At 59.3% G+C, this 19,847-nt stretch overlaps 1 protein-coding gene across 6 annotated transcripts in view; it reads right to left on the reverse strand.

Annotated features, from left to right (window-relative positions):
• EVI5L (ecotropic viral integration site 5 like) overlaps positions 1 to 18,120 on the reverse strand; it is a 28,502-nt gene extending 10,382 nt beyond the window's left edge. Inside the window, exons 1-10 of one of the 6 annotated variants that reach the window (XM_032309271.1) lie at positions 17,865 to 18,120; positions 6,498 to 6,681; positions 5,169 to 5,372; positions 4,550 to 4,774; positions 4,368 to 4,442; positions 3,669 to 3,794; positions 2,140 to 2,283; positions 1,862 to 1,951; positions 675 to 772; positions 532 to 592 (exon numbers count right to left, since the gene is read on the reverse strand). In XM_032309271.1, coding sequence (XP_032165162.1) covers positions 532 to 592; positions 675 to 772; positions 1,862 to 1,951; positions 2,140 to 2,283; positions 3,669 to 3,794; positions 4,368 to 4,442; positions 4,550 to 4,774; positions 5,169 to 5,333 — 984 coding nt within the window. In that variant the 5' untranslated portion in view covers positions 5,334 to 5,372; positions 6,498 to 6,681; positions 17,865 to 18,120. The remainder of the gene's footprint in view (positions 1 to 531; positions 593 to 674; positions 773 to 1,861; positions 1,952 to 2,139; positions 2,284 to 3,668; positions 3,795 to 4,367; positions 4,443 to 4,549; positions 4,775 to 5,168; positions 5,373 to 6,497; positions 6,682 to 17,864) is intronic. The other 5 variants (XM_032309234.1, XM_032309223.1, XM_032309240.1 and 2 more) reach the window with 5 other exon arrangements.
• Positions 18,121 to 19,847: the final 1,727 nt, after the last annotated feature.

The raw sequence follows: 19,847 nt of genomic DNA on the forward strand, positions 1-19,847 counted from the left end.
ACGTGTGGAAGGTGAAAGCAGAAAGGAGAGGGAGGAGAGTCTGGAGGGTCGGAGGGTCACAGTGGGTGGGGAGCCCTGTGGCACCTGGCTCCTGCCTGCCCCGGACCCCAGGGCTCCGCCCACCGAGGCCGCCTTCCTGACATTCCTCGACTCCATCAGGCCTGCTGCAACCTGGCCTTTTGCACGGACTCTGTGGGCCTGGAGCGATCGTCCCTGGGGTCAGCTCCACCTCTCTGCTGCATGTTTTTACCCAGAGTACTTTCTGGAGTCCAGACTCTGTACCTATGGGTTCCCCAACCATCTCCCCATTGTAACTGGGGGGTCTCATGAGGGCAGGGACCTATCCACCTTCTCTGCCCCCCCAGCCCTGGGACGGGTCTCCAGCAGCAGGGTGGGCCCTGCTGCTGGATGAGGGGACAGGTGGGTGGAGGGAGGACGCCTCAGATTCTGAGGACAGGCTGGCTCGTGGCCTGGGCAAGGCTGCGTCCCAAGGGCATCGTGTCGCTGTGCCCCACCTCCCTGGGGACTCACTTTGATCTCGATCTGCTCCTCCATCTCCTTGCTCTTCATGGCCGCGTACTCCTTCTCCAGCCTGCAGACAGGAGGGCCGCTGTGGTCACCATCCCACTCTCGGGGACCCCGTTCTGCCAGCACCCTGGCCTCCCGGTACTGACCTCTTCATCTTCTTGGGGTTGTACTTGACCTGGTAAGCCTTGAGGACCAGCTTGTCCGGGCAGCTGTCGAACTGGTGGGGGATCACCCTCTGGAAGTACTGTCGGGGGTGGGCACAGGCCATCCTTGACACACAGGCCCTGACTTGTGGGGGGGGGGCGGGGGGCAGAGCCCTGCTGTACCCTGTTTCCCTGAAGAGGAGCCGGTCTGCCAGGGACATCAAGTCCCAGCTCAGGGCCCAGCCTGCAGTGGGCGCTCTGTCAGCGCGTGTGGAGCAAGTGAGTGCGCGGGGTGTTGGGGGGGAGCAAGTGCCTGCAGTCGGGACTGCCTTCTGCCCCGGAAAGGAAAGCAGGGCTTCAGCAGCTCCTGCAGCCGGCTGGAGGCCGGGTGGCGGTAGGCCTTTTGCAGAGGAAGGGGGTCCTATCGCTGTCCCAGGGCAGGGAGAGGAGGAATCGGGGCCATGGGAGCAAGGCGGAGGGAAGACCCCTTGGTGGCCGGCCTGCCTGCCTGGGCCCAGGGAGCCCGGGCGAAGGGTTAAGCACTGGCACCGGTGGAGGACACAGCTTGCTGCGGTTCAGGGTCAGGCTGGCTCCCGCCACCCAGCCCAGCTGGCCCCCTCTGGCAGCTGCACACAATGGATGCCCGTGTTCACAGACACAGCCATGGCCTTTGTGCATTCTTCCCTGAAGCACCAGCTGGAAGATGCTGGGAGGGGAAGGGGCCTGCCTGATGGGGATATGGCGGCAAAGCAGGCTGGCCTCCCCTCCAGCGGGCAGGGCGGGCATGAAGCTGCCCCAGGCTCCTCACTCCCGCCCGTTGCTCTCACCTGGCCCAGCTGCCGGGGCTGAAACCACACCCAAGGCCTTGCAATCTGGCTACTATCACTATTTGCCCCATTAGACTCTGGAGGACCCAGAGCTGGGAGCAGGAAGTGGGTGGTGGGACCTCCTGGGCCTTGGCCCAAGTTTGGGCCTTCCACCATTTCCTCTTGACCCCCAAGTAGCCAGGTTGCTGCTCAGAGCCCACCTCGTCCTCCAGGAAGGCCTCCGGGAAGCACGGGACAGGGCAGATGTTCAGGAACGCCTTCCGCCCGTGAGGCCAGGCCCTTCCCCATCTCTCAGGAGGACTTCACCTGCCCGGGTGCCCCTGGTGTAAGGGAATCCCACCCTACCCGGCCCTCCTGGCCCACCTGGGACATCCCCTCCATGTCCAGCTGCATCAGCTCTGTCTGGTTCACCTGCAGAAGCGCGAGGCCCACCCGGAACACAATCTCCAGGCCCTGCAAAGGGGGTGATGGCAGCGAGTTTGTCGTCCTGCTCCCCAGGGCGGGCAGCTGGGAGGAGCTCTGATCCCCCCCCCCCGGCCCCCGCCTCCCCCAAGCCCTGGCCCTTTCTTAGCCTGGGCCTGGCTGGGATTTGTTTCCCATGGCAGGTATCTGGGAGAGGAAGCGGTGTTTGGGGTCCTCACCTCGTACATGAAGATGTCAAAGACACGGGTGGCAACGGGGAGCGGGAAGGTAGTCAGGAAGAGTGTGAGAAACCAGGACGAGGCGTACATGGACGTGTGGAAGCTCTGGGAGCGGAAGTGGGTGTTCAGATCCGGGAGCTGCTCCTGGGGCGAGGGGGTGGGAGGAGGAGGCCAGGCACCGTGAGGAGGCTGAGGGCACAGTGGGCCCCCTCCCCCCGCTAGTGCGGGGGCTCAGTGCCCCCGCCTCCAGGGAGACTTCCTGGCCCGCCCCGGGCAGCCTGTGGCTCCCTTCCTCTGTGCGCTCTTGGCACTGTGTTTGGGTGAGGCTGAAGCACCCGAGAGCTCTGCGTGGCAGGCGGTGGGGAAACAGGCAGGGGTGGCAGTAGCGGCAGCAGCCGGTGGGGAGGGGGCTGAGTACACACGGGGAGCCTGTGCTGGCACAGTTACTTATGGGATCCCCACCACTGCCTCAAGAGGGAGCTTCTAAGGCTTGGGATGGGGGAGGAGGATGGTTATGTGGTCAGGTCACTCCCCCAGCTCACCCAGACAGCGAGAGTGGGGTGCGGTGTGAGCCCAGTGCAGCTCACCCCGTATTGTGTGACCCGCCATCACTGTGCCCACCCACAGCCCCCCCCATCACACTTGTGCCCAGCAGTGCCCAGGGGATGCAGGTCTGATGGGCTTGAACTTCAGACTGCTGAAAAGGGACAGAAATTGGGGAAACTAAGGCTGGACAAGGTGTCAGGAGCCCCTGGATGTCCTTCGCCAAGAGAGATCAGACTCTGGGGCTGTCCCCCCCCCCCCCCCCCCGCCCTGGGGCTTCGTCCCACAGCCCGGGGTTCTCTGGGCCTGTCCCCCTACTCCACTGTGGATGGCCTTGCCTACCCAACCCAGGGCAGGTGGCTTCTTCTCTGTGGCCCAGACCACCGGCTTGCCAATACTACCAGGTTCCCTCCAGCGACAGTACCTTGCTACCCAGAGCTATGCAGAACTACACAGCCCCACAGGCAACCAGCTTCTAAAGCGGGTCCTGTGCGCGCGCACGCGTGTGCGTACATGCACGCACACACGCACGCGCGCCCGCCCAGTCTCTGTCTGCCAGCCAGGGGCGGGGCCTGCGGGGGCTGCTATTTATAAACAGAGAAGGCTGCGCTCCAGTATCAGCAAAGGCAGGCAGACAACACTTTCCCTCCTTCCGCCACACTGGGGAGCAGACAGGGAGGGGGCCGGGGGTGCATCCGACCAGAGCCAGGCTGACCCCTCTTGCCCTAGCGGCTCCGGGAGCCCCGCGCTTTCAGGAGCCCCCACTACCCATGGCTGGCCCTCGTCCAGTCCCCGGAAGCCCCCTTCGGGCCTGTACCCCACAGCCTCGCTGGCACAGGACCCCTTTCTGAACTGGAACATGCAGGCGACTTCGTGGCCCTGGGGTTGTCAGTCGACGAGATGGAAGTGGGGCTGCCCTAGTTTAGCACCTGTGGGTGCGGCCGACAGGGGTGGGAGGGTGCAGACCAGCCCCGACCGGCGCCCACCTGGAGCATGCACTCGAACTGGTATATGCAGAGCCCCAGCTCCGCCATGCTGGGCTTGAAGAGCTCCCGCAGGCGGTACTCCTGCATCAGCCGCACGAACACACAGAAGGCTTCTTCCTCGGGCATCTGGGGGAACAGGCAGGGTTGGGAGGGGTGCTCGCCACTCTTTTTACGGCCCTGGGGTGCAGGGCTTCGCCTGCTTCTGTTCCATTTAGATTTACAGAACAGGGACTGCGGGGGCGGCCCAGACCCTCCTAAGAGGCCTCTGGTCAGTATGGCCACCTGGGTTTGACTGATGGGAACCCTCCTGAGGCCAGGGTCACCTGCCACAGGCCGCCCGGTAGGAAACTGTGGCGCTGGGACTTGAAGCCCAGGTCTGCCCACCTCCAGAGCCCAAACTGAGACACCCTCTGGTCCCCCTCCACCCCCAACTGCCTCCATTCTCACCTCCTGAGTCTGCTGGGGTCTCTGGAGGAAACCCTCAGCCCACCCAAGACCACACAGGCTGACCTAAGTCCCCTGCCTGAGGTTCAGCCCCTGGATGGTGCCGGTGGCCAGCCTCTCTGCACCCACCCACTGGTGGCTTGGCTTGGAGACTGGCAGAAGTCACAGACGCATGGAGAGGGAAGCTCTGACTCTAGAAAGACCCTGGGTGGAGGGAACACTGCTCCTGCCACAAGCCTGGCCCCAGCCACCTACCTGCATGAGGAGCAGGCCCACGATGAAGGCGCTGCCCTGGCAGTAGCCCACCTCCCTGTCCACCAGGGAGTACGCCTGCAAGGGAACACACGCGTCAGGGCCCACCCCAGCAGGCCAACACCAACGGGGTGGGAGTGGGGGAGGTGGGGGGGTGAGGACCGACCGAGGGTTCCAGGCCTCACCTTCATGACGTTGAAGAGGACCTCCTGGCCCAGGCTGTCCTGGCCCTTGAAGAACTCATGCTCTGGGTAGGTGCGGGCAATGTCCCTGCGGATCAGCTTCTCGCACGGCGAGGACATCTTGAGCAGCTCCGAGTACTGGTTCTTGACCGGCATGTCTGTGGCGCTGCACAGGAGCTGCCACACGATGGCCCGGAAGTGGTGCGGGATGCCCTTGCGGATCAGCTCCTGCCAGCGGGGCGGGGCGGGGGCGGCAGGCTGGGCTGGACCCTGTCCTGGGGCAGCCTCCCCACGGCCCCCCGGACCAGCCCTCGCCCGCGGCCCAGAGCTGGGGGAGCCACTGTGCCCCAGAGTCCACACCACTTAATGTGCTGTCCCCAGCCGGGCACCGGACACAGCAGGGCAGGAGACAGCCGGGTACCTGAGACGCCAGCGTGACAGCCGCTTGTCTCGCCATTCCCACCCCGTGCCTCGTCCCGCCCGTATCCTGGCAAGGCTCATCTCCACCGCTGCCCTCTGCCCTCGAACCCCGGAAGACCCCCCCCCCAACCCCCGACCCGGGGCGGCTACGGGGGGCCAAGGGGCTCAGCTGGCCCCGCCCCGCCTCACAGGCTCCGCCCACCTTCAGCAGCTTCTCTTTCCTGCGTCGCCACTCCTCCCACTCGTTGGCGATCCGGCCCCACAAGATCCAAGTGTCCTCCTCCAGGTGGCTCAGGTTGGAGGAGGCCGAGGAGCTGGACACCAGCGAGGAGCCGCTGTTCCGCCGCGAGCCGTTCATGGAGCGCATGGACTTGGAGTCGGCTTCCAGGAGCCTGGCCAGGGAGGGCTGGTGGAGGCGGGCCCAGGCTTCGGGCACCTCCCGCCGCAGCCCCGGGCCTCTAGTGACGCCGTGGGGCGCCCCGCCCCTCCTCCCGGGAGCCCCAGAGGCTGCCAGGCATTGGGTCTAAATTGTTCTTGCCCAGTGACCTTGGCCGGTGCCCTAAACTCTCTAAGCCGCACCCCTATTCCGGGGCCCCTGGAGAGGCTGCCTTCCGGGTGTCCCATTCCGTGTCTAGCACTGGGCTGAGAAGCATGTGCATGAGCTGACAGTCTTATCAGCCTAGCAGGGCAGGTGTTGTTAAGATCTGGGCTTTACAGATCGGGGTAGAGAGGGCGAGCCACTGGCGGGGCAGCCTGCTGCGAGTGTTCCCGCAGCTCCGACATCTGGGGCCTCCCAGCCGGTGGAGGGACCGCCCACGCAGGCCTAGCAGATTCCTAGAGATAGTTAAGGACTTGCCTGCCAGTGCACCTTTCCTATGCAGACCAGCCAGTCTAGAAGCCACAAACCGACGGCCTCTCCTGTTCTGATGCCCCCAGGCGGGGTGGGGGGGGGCAGACAACTAGGGCTAGCCCCCACCCCAGAGACCGGTAAGATTATTTAAACCAGCCAGTGTTCTACCTGCTCACACAGCCTTGCTGTTCCTTCTTGCAGAAGCCACAGCACATTTTCCCTCACCCCCTCTGCCCCCCACCCCCCACTGATCCTGGTACTTTCCTGTTTAGCCCCACTTGGTAAGGCGATCCCCCACTCCCAAACCCCCTTAGGGACCATGAGTAACAAACTCTTGACTGTGGTCCTCGTCATATCTGAATAATAATAACAACAACACCCACATTTTAAAACGGGGAGGAGCCGAGGAGAAAGGTGGGAAGGCCTGGCTTTGCTCTTCCATCCAACAAGGGCTCAGTCAGCAAAGTCCGGGTTCACACGGCCTCTTGCAACCTTGGTCTCATCTGATTGGGGACACTGTTCCTCCAGGGGTGAGAGAACCACACACAGGACCCCTGTCGAGCCTTTGCCCAGGGCCAGGCCCAGTTCTGAGCGTGAGGGGCCACCAGGAACTTCTAACTTTTGTTTGGGGTCCCAGCTGCACCCCCGAGGCTGCGCGGTGTGCCCCAGGCCCGCACTCACCGGTTCTGCTCCTCCAGCTTGGCCAGCAGCTCCAGCTCATCGGGGCTGAGGTTTTCAGAGTCTGAAGTGGGGGAGCAGGTGGGGGCCGACAGGGCCTCTTGGGATGAGGAGTCGGGGCTCAGAGTGGGGCTCGCCATGGTGGACAGGCTCATCGGCTGTGAGCAGGGCCAGGTCACAGCTCTGTCTGGGGACCAGAGACACACGTAGTCAGCACTGGGTGGGATGCCTACCCTGTCCGGCCGGCTCGGCTCTGGGCCCGCTGAGCCTGCTGCTCACCTGGGTGCGTTTCCCCGCCCAGGGCTTCCCATCGCTGGTCTGTCCACTGGCGCGCCCCTCATCCCCATGCACTCCAGCCCAGCGCATGGCCGAGCTGGCTCCTTCCACTCCAGACGCTACCTACCAGAAGCCCTGCCTGTGTCTAGCTGTATGGACGGAAACAGAAGCTGTCCTACTGTCCCTGGGCATGAAGGCCAAGTCTCAGCTTGACCCCTCTGAGTCTTCAGCAGGGCCACGGGCCAAGAGTCCCTGTCACTCAGACTTTGGGGGTGCAGAAGCCACTGCTTCAGTGGCCCTTCTGATAGCCTCGGTCCCTGTCTCTGGCTGTGGCCGATCCCGGGAGCCCGGCATCGGCATCTGACCTTCCCCATCTCATCAACTGAAGTGGGCTGTTGGCACAGCCAGAAGCAATTATTCTCTACTGTTAATTGTCCGTTGCTGCCAACAGCCGGAAGAGCCGACTCCCCTTGGGCTGGGCAGCCAGGGATGGGCGCATCAAAGTGCTGGGAAGCTGCCCCAGTGGCTGCAGAGAGAGAGCCACAGGCTCTCATCAGTACCCTGACGGCGGTCTGCTGTGTGCCGGGTGGGTGCCAGGCCCATTTGTCTTGTTCTTCTTGGGGATGGTCTGGCCTCACCCTCCTGGGGGGTTCTAGAACACTGGCCTCTTGCTTCCTGCCAGCTTCAGGACAGGCAGTTCAGCACCAGGCCGAAAGCCAAGCTCTGGACTCCAGCGAACTTGGGTCTGAACCGTGGCTCCCCCTCAACCAGCTGTGCGGCCTTGGGCCGGCCATTTGGCTCCTCTGAGTCTCCAAAGACAGAGGATCATGCGGACTGACTTCAGAGTAACAAGGGAGAACAGTGATATTTAATGACTGCTCTCTCCCTCCTTGCTGGCCATTTTTATCCATACCAGGGCCAGGGCCAAGGCCAAGGTCTAGCTGGACTCCAGGGTTCTGCTATGCCTGGTGTGAGGACTGTGGGCAGGAGCTGGCGTCACCCCGGTGGGAGGGTTTAGGGGTTGGGAATGGCTAGAAGAGCGGAGGCAGGGGCCAGGGTGGTGTTCCTTCTACTTGGTCATGCTTCTGGTAAGCCCAGGCTAGCATCAAGGGTGTAAGAAGATGGGGTCTCCAGGGCCCTGGAGGCAGGAAGAAAATGCTGCTCCCCTGCCTGTCGCTTTGGAGGGCTCCTTCACACCCACCTACTGCCCCGCATAGTCTGAGCCAGGAATGCACTCCTGCCCTTGGACCCCACCTGACCTGGCTCTGACAGCTCAGCCCACAGAGGGGCCCTCTGACCCCAACCAACACCTGAGGTCCCCCACAGGTTGGCTGGCCTTGACCTTGGCCATGCACTTCATTCCAGCTTCCTTCCCTGTGCTTCACTGTCATGGGTGCAGGGGAGGTGGGCATCCTTTTCCCACCTTGTAGGGTACCCAGAAATCCTCCCTTCCCTGGTCTCTGTGGCTCCTTGGGGCCACTGGTCCTGCCTCTGGGTCCCAAAGGCTCTCCAGTTCTGTTGGGTGCCAAGGACTCTGGCTTTGGTGAGTGGTCCAAACCAAGTGGCCCATGCCGGTGCACCTGGAAGACTTTTCCTTCTCATTGCCTAGCTGGCCGGGGATGACTGGCCCAAAGACCAAGCCACTGTGCACCGTCTAGCCAGGAGTTAGTTAATCTCTCCTGAGAGGTGGACAGTGGGGGCCACTCTGGGGCCCTCTGCAGGGTCAAAGTCTGTGACCAGCCAGGGCAGAGTTGGGCTGTGGACAAGAAGTGCTGACCTAGAAAGATCTCTCTGGGCAGGGAGGGGCTGGGAAGGCAGTGTGGGTTTCCCGACGTCGGATTTGGGAGGTGGGGAAGAGGGGGTGGAGGTGAGGACTGGAGCCTCCTAAGCACAGCTGGCTTGGGGGAGGGGGGCTCTAGGGAAAGAGACCACATGTGGCCAGGGTAGTGGTCTGGGCCCACCATGTCCTTGCAGAGCCCGGGAGATCCAAGCCTTGGAGTGCATTGGCACTCCCACTGCTGCCCCCAAAGGGCCCAAGAGAATGGTTCAGCTCTGGGTTTCTGATTTAAAAACACAACCAGGGGCCAGCCACTAGCGGGATTTGTTCAGCTGCTTATCACATATTCATGTGAACTTCATACAGGAAATAAAACTGATTCAATACATAAGGCTGAAATTTGCAGTCTGAGAGGCAGAATCTTCTGATCCCTCAGGAACTTTCTCTTGACTCATCGCCAGACTAAACACAGCCTGGCTTTGGAAGCCATCCTCCTGATGCACACATGTACACACACACACACACACACACACACCCCTTGTGCACACTCACACACTCATAATTCACACTCACACGCCCACACATACTTACCTACATTCACACACTATTTCACACCCCATGTGCTCACACTCATGCACTCTTGTACCACTTTCTGGCATGTGTGTACACACACGGACACATACAATCTCGCACCCATGCACATGGATACACATGCAGACACACACTCAGATACATGCACACTCATACACATCTACACCATCTCACACCCACATTGTCGCATGCACACACACACACATACACGCATGCACACTTCCTGCACTGACCAGATCTTGTCACCCTCGGGACTCAGTAGATTGGGATGGACCCTGGTTTTCTGCCCTCCTAGCTCTGTGGGTGGCCCGTTCCCTCCCTGATGCTCGCTGAGGGCCATCTGAGGCCCAGGCACTGTTCTAGGCCCAGGGATACAGAGCAGAAAGAGGCAGATGAGACACCAACTCCACAGCCCTCCTGCCCTTACTGGGTGGGTACAGAGACACAGAGACAAGGCAGGCACCCTCGAGGGCTAGGGGGCCACAGGCCTTTGAGATGCACACACAGGCCCACTAGGCCTGAGGTCCCGGCCTCTCGGCATCCTCAACTTCAATCCCCTTTGCCTCTGTTCCACCTCAGCCACTTAAAGGGGGCGCTGGACCCTGCAGAATGGGCAGTGGGCCACCTACCCCTGTGCCCACTGGCATTACCACCCTCCACACCCCTGTAGCATGGCCCATGGCTTACAAGGCTGAGTCAACCCAGAGGGACACCAGTGAGCTGGGGCCGGGGCAGGGGGGCAGAAAGGTCCAGCTGCTGGATGTTTCCTACCTCCCTTTCCCTTTCCTTCTCAGGGCTGTTTGGACACAGCCACTCACACTTCCTCCTTCTTGAAGTCCTCTTCCAGCTAGCTCAGAGAGACTAGGCTGCTAGCTGCTCTCAAGTCTTCAGTGACCACATATGTGCCTCCTTTCCGTATATAGATGTGTATGAGTGTGAATGTATTTGTCCTCTCTCCTGAGCACCGTCTAAGATTGCCAGCCAGCCCCCGAACATCTCCCTCGGATCCCCTGCCAGAGCAAGAACTGCCCCTGTCTGGGTCCCCACTTCTGTGGTGCCCCACACGGAGCCTACAACATAGCACTCAAGAAACATCTGAGGAACAGCAGCCACCTGCCCGGGCACCAATGTTTGCTGAATGCCTGTCAGATGCCGGGCACCACACTGAGCAAAGACGGATGGAGCTGCCGCCCCCCACCCCCCGCCCTGAGCGCTCGGGGTGTCGAGAGTAAGAAACTATCATCCAAGCTTTCTCTTACAGATTGAGAGACATGCTTCAAAGAACAGATAGAGTGGCACACCATCTGGCAGCTCCCTAAGCAGTTAAATATGGAGTTCCCATGTGACCCAGCAATTCTGCTCCTAGTATCTGCCCAGAAGAATGGGAAACATACATCTCCGTGGAGACTTGCACGTGACCCTTCACGGCAGTGTCATTCGTGCTGAACAGTGCAAACAATCCAATGTCCCCTGAAACGGATGAGTGGATAAGCCCAGTGTGGTCCATCCATGCACTGGAATATGATTCAAACATAAAAAAGGAAGGAAGCTCTGACACATGTTGCCGTGTCGAGGAGCCTCAAAGACCTGAGCCTCAAAGACCTGTGCTCTGTGAATGAAGCCAGACACAGACGATCACAAGTGACATGATTGCTTGAGTAAGAAATGTCCAGAATAGGTAGATCCATAGGGACAGGAAGTTGGCTAGAGGTTGCCAGGGGTGGGGGGGTGGCATAGGGAGACCTGCGCCCGGGATTTCTTTTTTGGAGTGATGAAATGTTCTGGAACTAGACTGTGATGAAGTTGTACCACGTTGTGGATATACTGAAACCCACTGACCTGTTCACTTTAAAAGGGTGAATTTTATGTTATGTGAACAATAGCTGAGAGAAAAAGATGATAAGGGCTGGGCTGGGCTGGCAAAGGAAGGGCGGTGCCGAAGCAGGAGGGAGGCATGCCACTTCAGGAAAGACTAGAGAGTTCTGCAGGGGCCAGACTCCCACAGGGCCCTGCAGGCTCAGGCAGGAGCCTGACTGGGCTTGAATTTTAGGAAGACCCTCCTGGTCCCTGGTGTAGAGATGCTCGTCCAAATCATTACTCCCCTGACTAAAGCCAGCGCCTGCTCCTGCTGCACACGGAACTAGCTGGGCCCATGGTCCTGCTTAGGCCAAGCCTGGCGCTACTCTCCTGCTGCCTGCCCAAACCCTTCAGCCACTCCCTACTTGGTGATGGAGCCCAGATGTTTTCACCTGGTGCACCCAGTCCTGCCACCCTTGCCTCCTCCTTCATCCTGGCCCTATGTGCTCAGCCCTCCAGGACCCCCTGCTTCTTCCTGTCTGTATCTTCGCACATGCTGTGCCCTCTTGCCGGAAAAGCATCCTCCAACACGTGGTTTGAATTTTTTTCAGTGACATCATTCCCGTCAAACCCCACCTCCAGCATGACGGCTCACTTCTCTCTCTCTCTCACTCTGAAAATACTTGCCCTCTACACTTCAGCCCTAGGCACAGTCCATGGCAATTCCTTCTATACGGGCCTGTCTGCCCTGCTGGGTCATGAGCATTCTGAGTGCAAGGACCTATCTTCTTAATTTTCTACTCCAAGCTCCTAACCCATCTGGAATTTAGTAGGTGCTCAATTAACATTTGCTGAGTGAACGGAGATAAAAATTTCTGTGCTGCTCAGCCAAGTGACCAAGGTCAGCATCAACAGCGATAAGTCATATTGAGAGCCTGGGCCCATGATGAGCTGAGAAAGGCATGTCACCTCTGCATCTTTCTCCCCAGAACACATCATCCCGGTTTAACTACAAGAAGAACATGTGACAAATCCAGATCAGGGGACATTCTAGAAAATGTCTGACCAGTCCTCCTTAAATCTGTCAAGGTCATCAGAAATAGGAAAGTCCAAGAAACCGTCCCAGCCATGAGAGCCTAAGAAATATTGGTGACAAAATGTCATGCAGGATTCCAGATACGATCCTGGAAGAGGAAAAGGAAATTAGGGCAAAACTAAGGAAAGCTGAGTAAGTGTGGACTGTAGTTAATGTATCAGCGTTGGTCTGTTAATTATAACGAATGTACCAGACCACCTGAAGATGGTGCTAATTGGGGAAACTGGGTGTGAGGTCTGCAGGAACCCTCTACTGTCTTCTCAATTTTTCTGCAAATCTGAAACTGTTCTAAAAAATAAACTCGATTTTAAGAATAATTTAAAACAAAGACGCTGTGTCAGTGTAGACAGAAAAGTAAAGGCCAGCTGTAACTCATGCGAGGTCCCATGGTGAGTGGGACACTCACAGGACCCCTTGACTAGGCCACAGGGAGGAAGGCTTTGCATTTGGATTTCTGACTCCAGAGTCTCTGCCCTAAGTAGATCCTCTGTGCTGCTGCTCTCTCTGCATTCTTTTACTTTAGAAACAATATACATAAAGCATGAGAGCCCAATTTACCGGGCGCTCAGTAAAGCACAGTCATTACTTTGCAACAGGGAGAGGGAGTGAGGGTGTGCGCATGCGCCATTTTGCAGAACTTGGCATTTTCAGAGACAGGAATAAAGACCCCAAGTTTCCTTTCAGTTTGGCTCCCTACCTCCCCTTCCCCTGGCTTCTGATCCTCTACTTCTAATGATTATGGGGGACACAGACTCATTTCTGAACCAGATGTCTTTGGAGATGCCACGTGACCCCATATGCCCAGTCTGCCAGGACTGACGGTGTAGGCCAACTACCGTGGTCCTGGCTGTTCCAAGTCCTGGGGAAATGGCCTGGGATTTGGGTCCTTTTCCTTGCGAAGGGGGGAGCAGCTGATGGGTAAGCTTGGATAACGAGGACAGCAACTGGAATTCAGGGCTGTCTGCCCCCCTCTTTTCCCCAGTCCTACCTACTCTTCTATGCTCTGGATATTTCCATATCTGTGTCCCTTCTTTGCCTGGCTGTGTGTGTGCATGTGTGCGTGTGTGCATGTGTGTGTGTTTGTGTGTGTGTGTTTGTGTGTAGACCCACTCCTAGATCCCTTGGCCTCCTGTGAGAACTCCAGAGCCAGTAACCTGGGTTCAATCCCTCCTCCACCACTGTATACCTTTGCGATACACTTGACCTCAGTTTCTTCATCTGAAAACAGGGCTAATGATAGTACCTGCCTCACAGGTTTTGTTGGGAGGAATACCTGAGCTAAACTTGTCACGTTCTTAGGACAGGAGCTGGTCCGTGGTATTCGTTCCCTGCTGGATGGAACATTCCATGTAAGCAGGGGCTGTCTAGCCACCACTGGATGCCCAGACTCCAGCACTCCACCAGGCATCCAATATTTGTGGAACGAATAAACAAACCTCTTCCGCAGCAGGCCCTCCCGCAGTGGGGTGGCCCCCTTTAAAGGTTAAGGGTGGTAAAACTATAATTATCATTATTGGAAATAGTAGTAGCAGCAACTACCTTCAGACTAAAATCTGGGAGGTGGACCATTATGATTTATGGAATCCCTTCTGGCCTAAAAGAAAAAAAAATGCTTACTGCCCTGTGAAACCACCAACTTCCTTTCTACTGCTGGGAACAGGCTCCTTCCTGGCAAATCCTTCATTTCTCTATACTCTAGATCCCTGAGAATGACCAGGGAGAAAACTGAAAGCCCTTATAAGCCTTCCAGGGACAGGTGAATAAGAGAAGGGGCATCCTGCACAGGCTCCTGGCTCTTTAAAGCCAGAATGGTGTCTTTCCTGCTGCCTGTGTCAGTGGATAAGTCTTGCTGGGCCGGGCGACGGGAGGTTGGGGTGAGGTGAGTATGCCCTGCCTTCGGGAGCTTTCCGAGGCGGATGGGTCAGCCTCTTTCTGTGGAAGAGATCCAGGCCATCTTTTGTAGGTGGGTGGGTAGGGAGGACTGTCAGATCCTAAAATGAAGCAAGTATTTACTAAGCACCTGTTGTGTGCCCTCCACTTGCCTGAGCCTCAGCCTCGAACAAACAGAGGCTCCCTGCCCCTGTGGGACTTGTGGGCTGGTGGTGTGGGAGGCGCACCTCAATGAAACCATTTCACAACCCACCCCAGCGCACTGAGCCAGGCAAGACCAGGGCAGGTGAGTTGCGCTGAGGGGGTCTTCCGAGAGAGATCTCTCCCCTGGCTCCGGTGAGCCTGTTCTCACTCCCTTCACCCGCGCTGTTTGACTCCAGGAACATGTGTGCTACACACTCCCCTGGGCAGGGTAGGACTTGCTGCCTCTCTTGAGTTCCTGCAACTACAGGTCCCTTTTCCCAGGGAGGGGCGCACAGTGTGTGCCCCATGGATCACATCGGGGCCACAGGGCCTATGGGACGAGGCCCACCAAACAAGGCATGACTCCCTGGATGCACCAGGCTTGCTCCAGCTTTGTGAGCCTCTGTCCAAATACTCTGCCTGCCATGCCCGCCCCGTGAGCTCCTCTCTGGGCCTATCCATCATCCCTGTTCCGCCTTCCCTGATGGCCCCGGGGCCGCACCGGACCCTTTCCTGCGCTCCTGTGGCATGCTGGGTATAATTCTGTCCCGTGCTCCCACCCGGCAAGCAGCAGGCCGTGATGGTGAGGGTGCAGGCTGGAATCTGGGTTCCTCCAGTGGTTTGGAGGATTAAATGAGATAATACGTAAATGGTGCTTGGCCCTGGGCCTGACATACGGGACCCATCCCAATCAGACCCAAGAGGGTCTTTAGAAGCAGGACAGAGACCATGTGTGACCTGCCTTCAGACCCCAGCACCTGACTCCGTTCCCGGCACCAGGTGGGGCTTTCCCTGGACAAACCAGCATCAGTATTCTGCCAGAAGAAACTGAGATCACTCTCCGCCTCGCCCCCGCTGCCCCCTTCAAAGCACGCAGACAAAGACAGAGGCCTGTACCCCCAGCCTCGGGTAAAAGTGCACTGATCCTTCGCACAGGCTCTCCCCAAGTGCTTTCTTGGGTTTTCCTAAGGAGTTCATTGTCTATTCTGAAGAGCCTTCTGGGCCTCACTACATCGGCACAAGGGCCCACCCTGGGGAGGCTGTGGAGACTGTTTCCTGTGCGTCTCGTGACCTTCAGGAAGGAGTCTTCAACCACTCCTCCCTTCAGCCAACTGGGCAGAATGAGCCTCTCCCTACCCGGGTCTGTGCGTCAGAGGTGTGCATGAGGCAAGGGCATTGCCAGCAAGTAGGCCCCTCCAACCTTCTGTCCCCATGGGAGGCTTCTGTGTGGCCACAAACCCTACAACAGCCCATCTCTCAGCCCCCAACTGGGCCGGCTTCCTGAGATGCAGCTTGGCTGCAGAAAGAAGGCCATTATCCAGTGAGGTGTCAACGAATGACAACCAGGGGACCAGGACGGCCAAGGATTCTGCCAGCACCCATAGACGGCTGACTGCCCTGCTGGACCCCATGGACCCCTCCCCCACGGTGCCCAAGGGACATTGGGGACCACATCCTAACCTCATGGGCTCCCCTGCAGTACAAAGCAAGGTTCTAAGGATTTATCCCCCCATTTTCCAGATGGAGAAGTTGAGGCCCTGAGCCAACAGGAGCTTCTTCCCGGGGCCATCCAGAGCCCACTGCAGAATATCCACAAAGAAGCCTGGGCTTGTGTTTCTGGGGCTTTCCAGGCTTGCTTGTGTGGCTCGAAGGATCCCAGACAGGCAGTGCTGGGGGCTGGACTGGTCTGGATTCTGCACAGCTGGGACCCAGGCTCCTCCTCACTCCCTGCAGTCCTGGCCACACCATCTCGCCAGTTCCGTGATCTGCTATCCTCATGCCTGTGCCAGGGCCAAGCCACCTGCAGCTGCTTCCAAACCACCCGCGGCCGACCACAAAAGCCCAGGGGAACCCACAGGTTGCACCCGAGGGGCGGCAGGACGGGCGGGGAGGACCAACACAACCAGGAAAGATGGGTGGACATGGGTCCTCCGGCTTGGTCAAAGCCCGGCCAAGGGAAAAACCAAGCTGACTCCTCGCTCGTGTCCTACCCGAGCCTCTTCAGCACATTCTTCCCCTCTGAAAATATTCCTTAACAAAGAGCTGTCTGCTTCTGGCAAGCCCCAACCCAGCCCCACCGGGTCCCAAATGCCAGGAGAGAAGGAAGCTGTTTCATTTAGGCATGACACACTGGTCGTGGGTGAAGGAACTCACACGGGCTACCCAGGGCTGCCCCCGGCAATGGTGCAGGCCCTGCCACTTGAGGCCAGCGGGCGAGACAGGGTCAGGATGCTGGTCCTACCAGTCCGGTCGGACTTCGGGAGCAGCCTGAACTCCCCCTCCCCACCAGGGGGTGGCATCAATCAGAGGGCCGCCTGTGCTTCCCTTTGGGAGACTTCGGTGTAGGAGGGAGAGTGAGTGCCCTTCCCTTTGAAGAAGGGCAAAGCAGGGAGAGACGGATGAAGGGGAAGAGGCCCGGGGCAGGTGTCCACAGGGGTGCTGGGAGATTCTGGGTCACCCTGCCACCCTTCCGGGCCCCGATGGGGATACGAGGTCAGGGAGGCTGGTGCGGCCGGGCAAGCTGGCTGCCTGGGGCAGGGCGGGTAGCTCGTGTCTCCGAGTGGGCCTGAGCTGGGAGCTCTGGGCACCACAGGAGGACCTGGGCAGGTGGGATCCTCGGAGGTGTGTGAAAGTGCAAGGGTCCTGTGTGTGAGAGAGCGTGTGTTTGTGTGTGGGGGGAGGGAGGGCCCAACTGTCTGGGTCTGGGTTGGAAGTCTGAGTTCCTGTGTGTGTGCTGGGGATCCAAGTGTAGCTGTGTGTGTGTGTGTGTGTGTGTGTGTGCGTGCACGTGTGCCCACGGCCGATCGGGGGCTCCTGGATGTCTGTGCGTCTGAGTTGTCCAGGGTTCACAGCCATCTCTCTCTCTGAGAACTGTTGGCTTCCAGATGTGAGTGTGTGTGTGGGGGCACACAGGTGTGAGCGTGCGGCTCTCAGAAGATGCGTGCCTCTGCACCTGAGGAGGGTTCCGAATATCTGTTGGGAGGTCCTGAGCAGGAGGTGGGTTTTTGGGACGCGTCAGACTCAGGGGTGTGTGTGGGGCTGCTGGAGCGTACTGGGAGGAGCCTGAGGAGTGACCCCCCCCGCCCCCGCCCGTGCCCTTGGGCATGGGGTTGCCGGGGGTGAGAGATGGGCCAGCAGGCTGAGGGGAGGCTTGCGGGGAGGAATCCTGATTTACAGAGGCCGGGGAAGGGTCCTGCGGGGCTGGAAGGGAGGGGTAGGGTTCTGAGGCTCTTAGCCTTGGGGCTGGGGGCAGGTCTGGGCCCAGAGAAGGGATGAGAAGTGAGGGGAGGGATGGGGTGGCAAGGGGTCTGCAGATGGGAGCGGTCCTGAGGGATCCGGACTGGGGGGGGGTCCTCGGCCTGCGGGGGGGGGCGCCTTGGGGGGCGGGTCTGCGGGGTGGGGGCTGGGCGAGCCCTGAACGGTCTGGGAGGAGTCCTGAGGGTCTATGGAAAGGGTGGGCGGGGGTCACGGCCGCGGGCCGGGTGACGACCCTGGAGAAGGGGTGGGATGGGGGAGGGGGCGGCCGGAAGGGCCAGGGGAGGGGCCCCGAGGGGTCCGGAGGCATCCGGAACGAGGGTGGGCGGGGGCCTGGGCCTAAGACTGACGGCCAGGATCTGTGCCGGGAGTGCCGAGGGCTCCCAGCCCGGGTTCCGTGTCTAGGCAGCCCGAGTCCCGGTCTTGTCGGGCCCCCGCGGGCCGCAGCGCGGAGCCGCCGGCCTGAGAAGGGGCCCGGGAGGCCCGGCCCGCGCCGCCTGCCTACCTGCGCCGAGCACGCCGCCATCGCCGTGCCGAGCTTCACTGTCCCGGGCCGCGCCGCTGGATCCCCGCCGTGCTGCTTGCCCCGCAGCCCCGGCCCGGCCCCCTCAGCCGCCCCCCGGGACCGCGGCCGCCGCCGGTTCTGCCGCTGCCATTTCACCCGCTGACAGGAGCGGCTGCCCCGCCCCCGAGGTCCAGTCAGCCAATTCACCGCCCCCAGACACCCTGGCTCCGCCCACTATTCAGGAGTGACGGGGTGCCGGGCCAATCCGTAGCCATTCCGTGAGGAGGGCCCTGGCTACGGCCAGAAGGTTGCCGCCTCTAAGGGGAGAAGCAAATTGAAATTAGGAAAGCAGTGAAGGACGGGTGGTTTTGCCTATCGAAATGTGGAATGCTGTTGAGCAACACTTGGCGTCACCAATAACAAGGAGTGAGGGGTGTGTCTCTGAGGGAAGGCTGCGGCCCTGAAGAACCCCAGACTGAGGCAGCCAAGCGTTTGGCTCTAAGCCCCGCCCAGAGCCGGGCTTTCTGCCCAATAACTAGCCGTCCTGAGCCGTCCATTATTATCTGCCCCTCAAATCTCGGCCATGGCAACTGTTGGGGCTCTATAAAGAAGATTGACACCTAGGGACCCAATAACACTGAAGGAAGGCGGTGCAGTAACACCGCTTGGCCAATGGGATCATGAGATTGGTTTTAGGTTGGCCTCCCGGGCGGTGGGGCTTGAGGCCGGATTGAATGAAATAGGGGAGGGGCTGAGGGGGGCGTGACCTAGACCAACAATGGGGCGGGGCCAGTAAGGGAGAGGCTAATGGGTTGGGTCTGAGAAGGGGCGTTGGCAGGCTGAGGGGGCGGTGATGCGACCGCATTTTTGAGTCCTGCTGGGTGCCGGGGGCGGGGCTGTGGGGGGTGGGGTCACGTCCAGGCTCAGGCCCGTCCCCTAACGTAGTCTAGGCCTGCTTGAGTGTCTTCTCTGGGGCTCACAGTGCCTTATGATCCCCCGTCAAAACTCTGATCAGGCTGTGTCATCACTGCTTACCCGGCCCTCCCATCCTCCCGCTGGGGGGTGGGGCGCGGGTGGGGGTGATGCAGGGCCTAGGTCGGGTCTCCCTGGGGTCCCCAGCGTTGCTGAGGAGGGGCCTGGCTGGTGGGAACTAAGTATAAATGCTTGATGAATGAATGAGTAAATGAATGGTGGGCCCGAGACTCTCAACAGGGAAGAAAAGGGCGGGGGAGTGTCACTCAGGCTGGAGAGGATCATGTAGGGACAGTCGCGGACAGCACGGCAGACTTAGCAAAAAGGACAGGATTCCACCCCAAGGGGTGGGCCCTGGAGTGGGTGGGGCAGGGAAGGACCCAGTCACAGAAGAGAGGGTAACACTGTAAGTTCAGGTCGGGGCCTGAAAATGAGGAGGCAGAAATGGGTGTGGGAGGGCTGGGATGGAGCCGGGGGCGTGTCCCGGACTTGTAAAGTCTGAGACCTCAACCTTCTAAGTACTAGGGGCTTCTATCTGGGTGGGGGAGCAATGGCTGACATCTGTTCGCAGCCTGTCCCTGGCCATCTCTCTTTGCCTCTGTCTACACTTTGTTCCCATCTGCATTTTGCTTCTGTCTGTATCCTCTCCGCCACTGTGTATCCTCTCTGCCTCTGCCTCACTCTCTGAATCTATCTCTTACTATCTACATTGCATCTATTAAAATTCTGGAACTGTAAGAAAAGCCCCAAAACATATTTCTAAAAACTCCAGTGGTAAAAATAAATGTAATGCATTCCTTTTCCCCACATGCCCGTATCCCCTCTCCCTTTTTTTTTCTTTTTTCTTTTTTTTCTAAAGAACAGATCTTTACCTCCCTTTTTTAAAAGTCAGCTTTTCGGCTGGGCATTTCATAGTCCTGACAAAGTTATAAGGTGACTTTGGATTTGCAGAGTATGAAGCTGAAATGATTCTCATCGACATCGTCCCCTGATTTTTGGGTGGGCTTGGGG

The sequence above is a fragment of the Mustela erminea genome, chromosome 1 (assembly GCF_009829155.1).
Source record: "Mustela erminea isolate mMusErm1 chromosome 1, mMusErm1.Pri, whole genome shotgun sequence".
Lineage (NCBI taxonomy): Eukaryota > Metazoa > Chordata > Mammalia > Carnivora > Mustelidae > Mustela > Mustela erminea.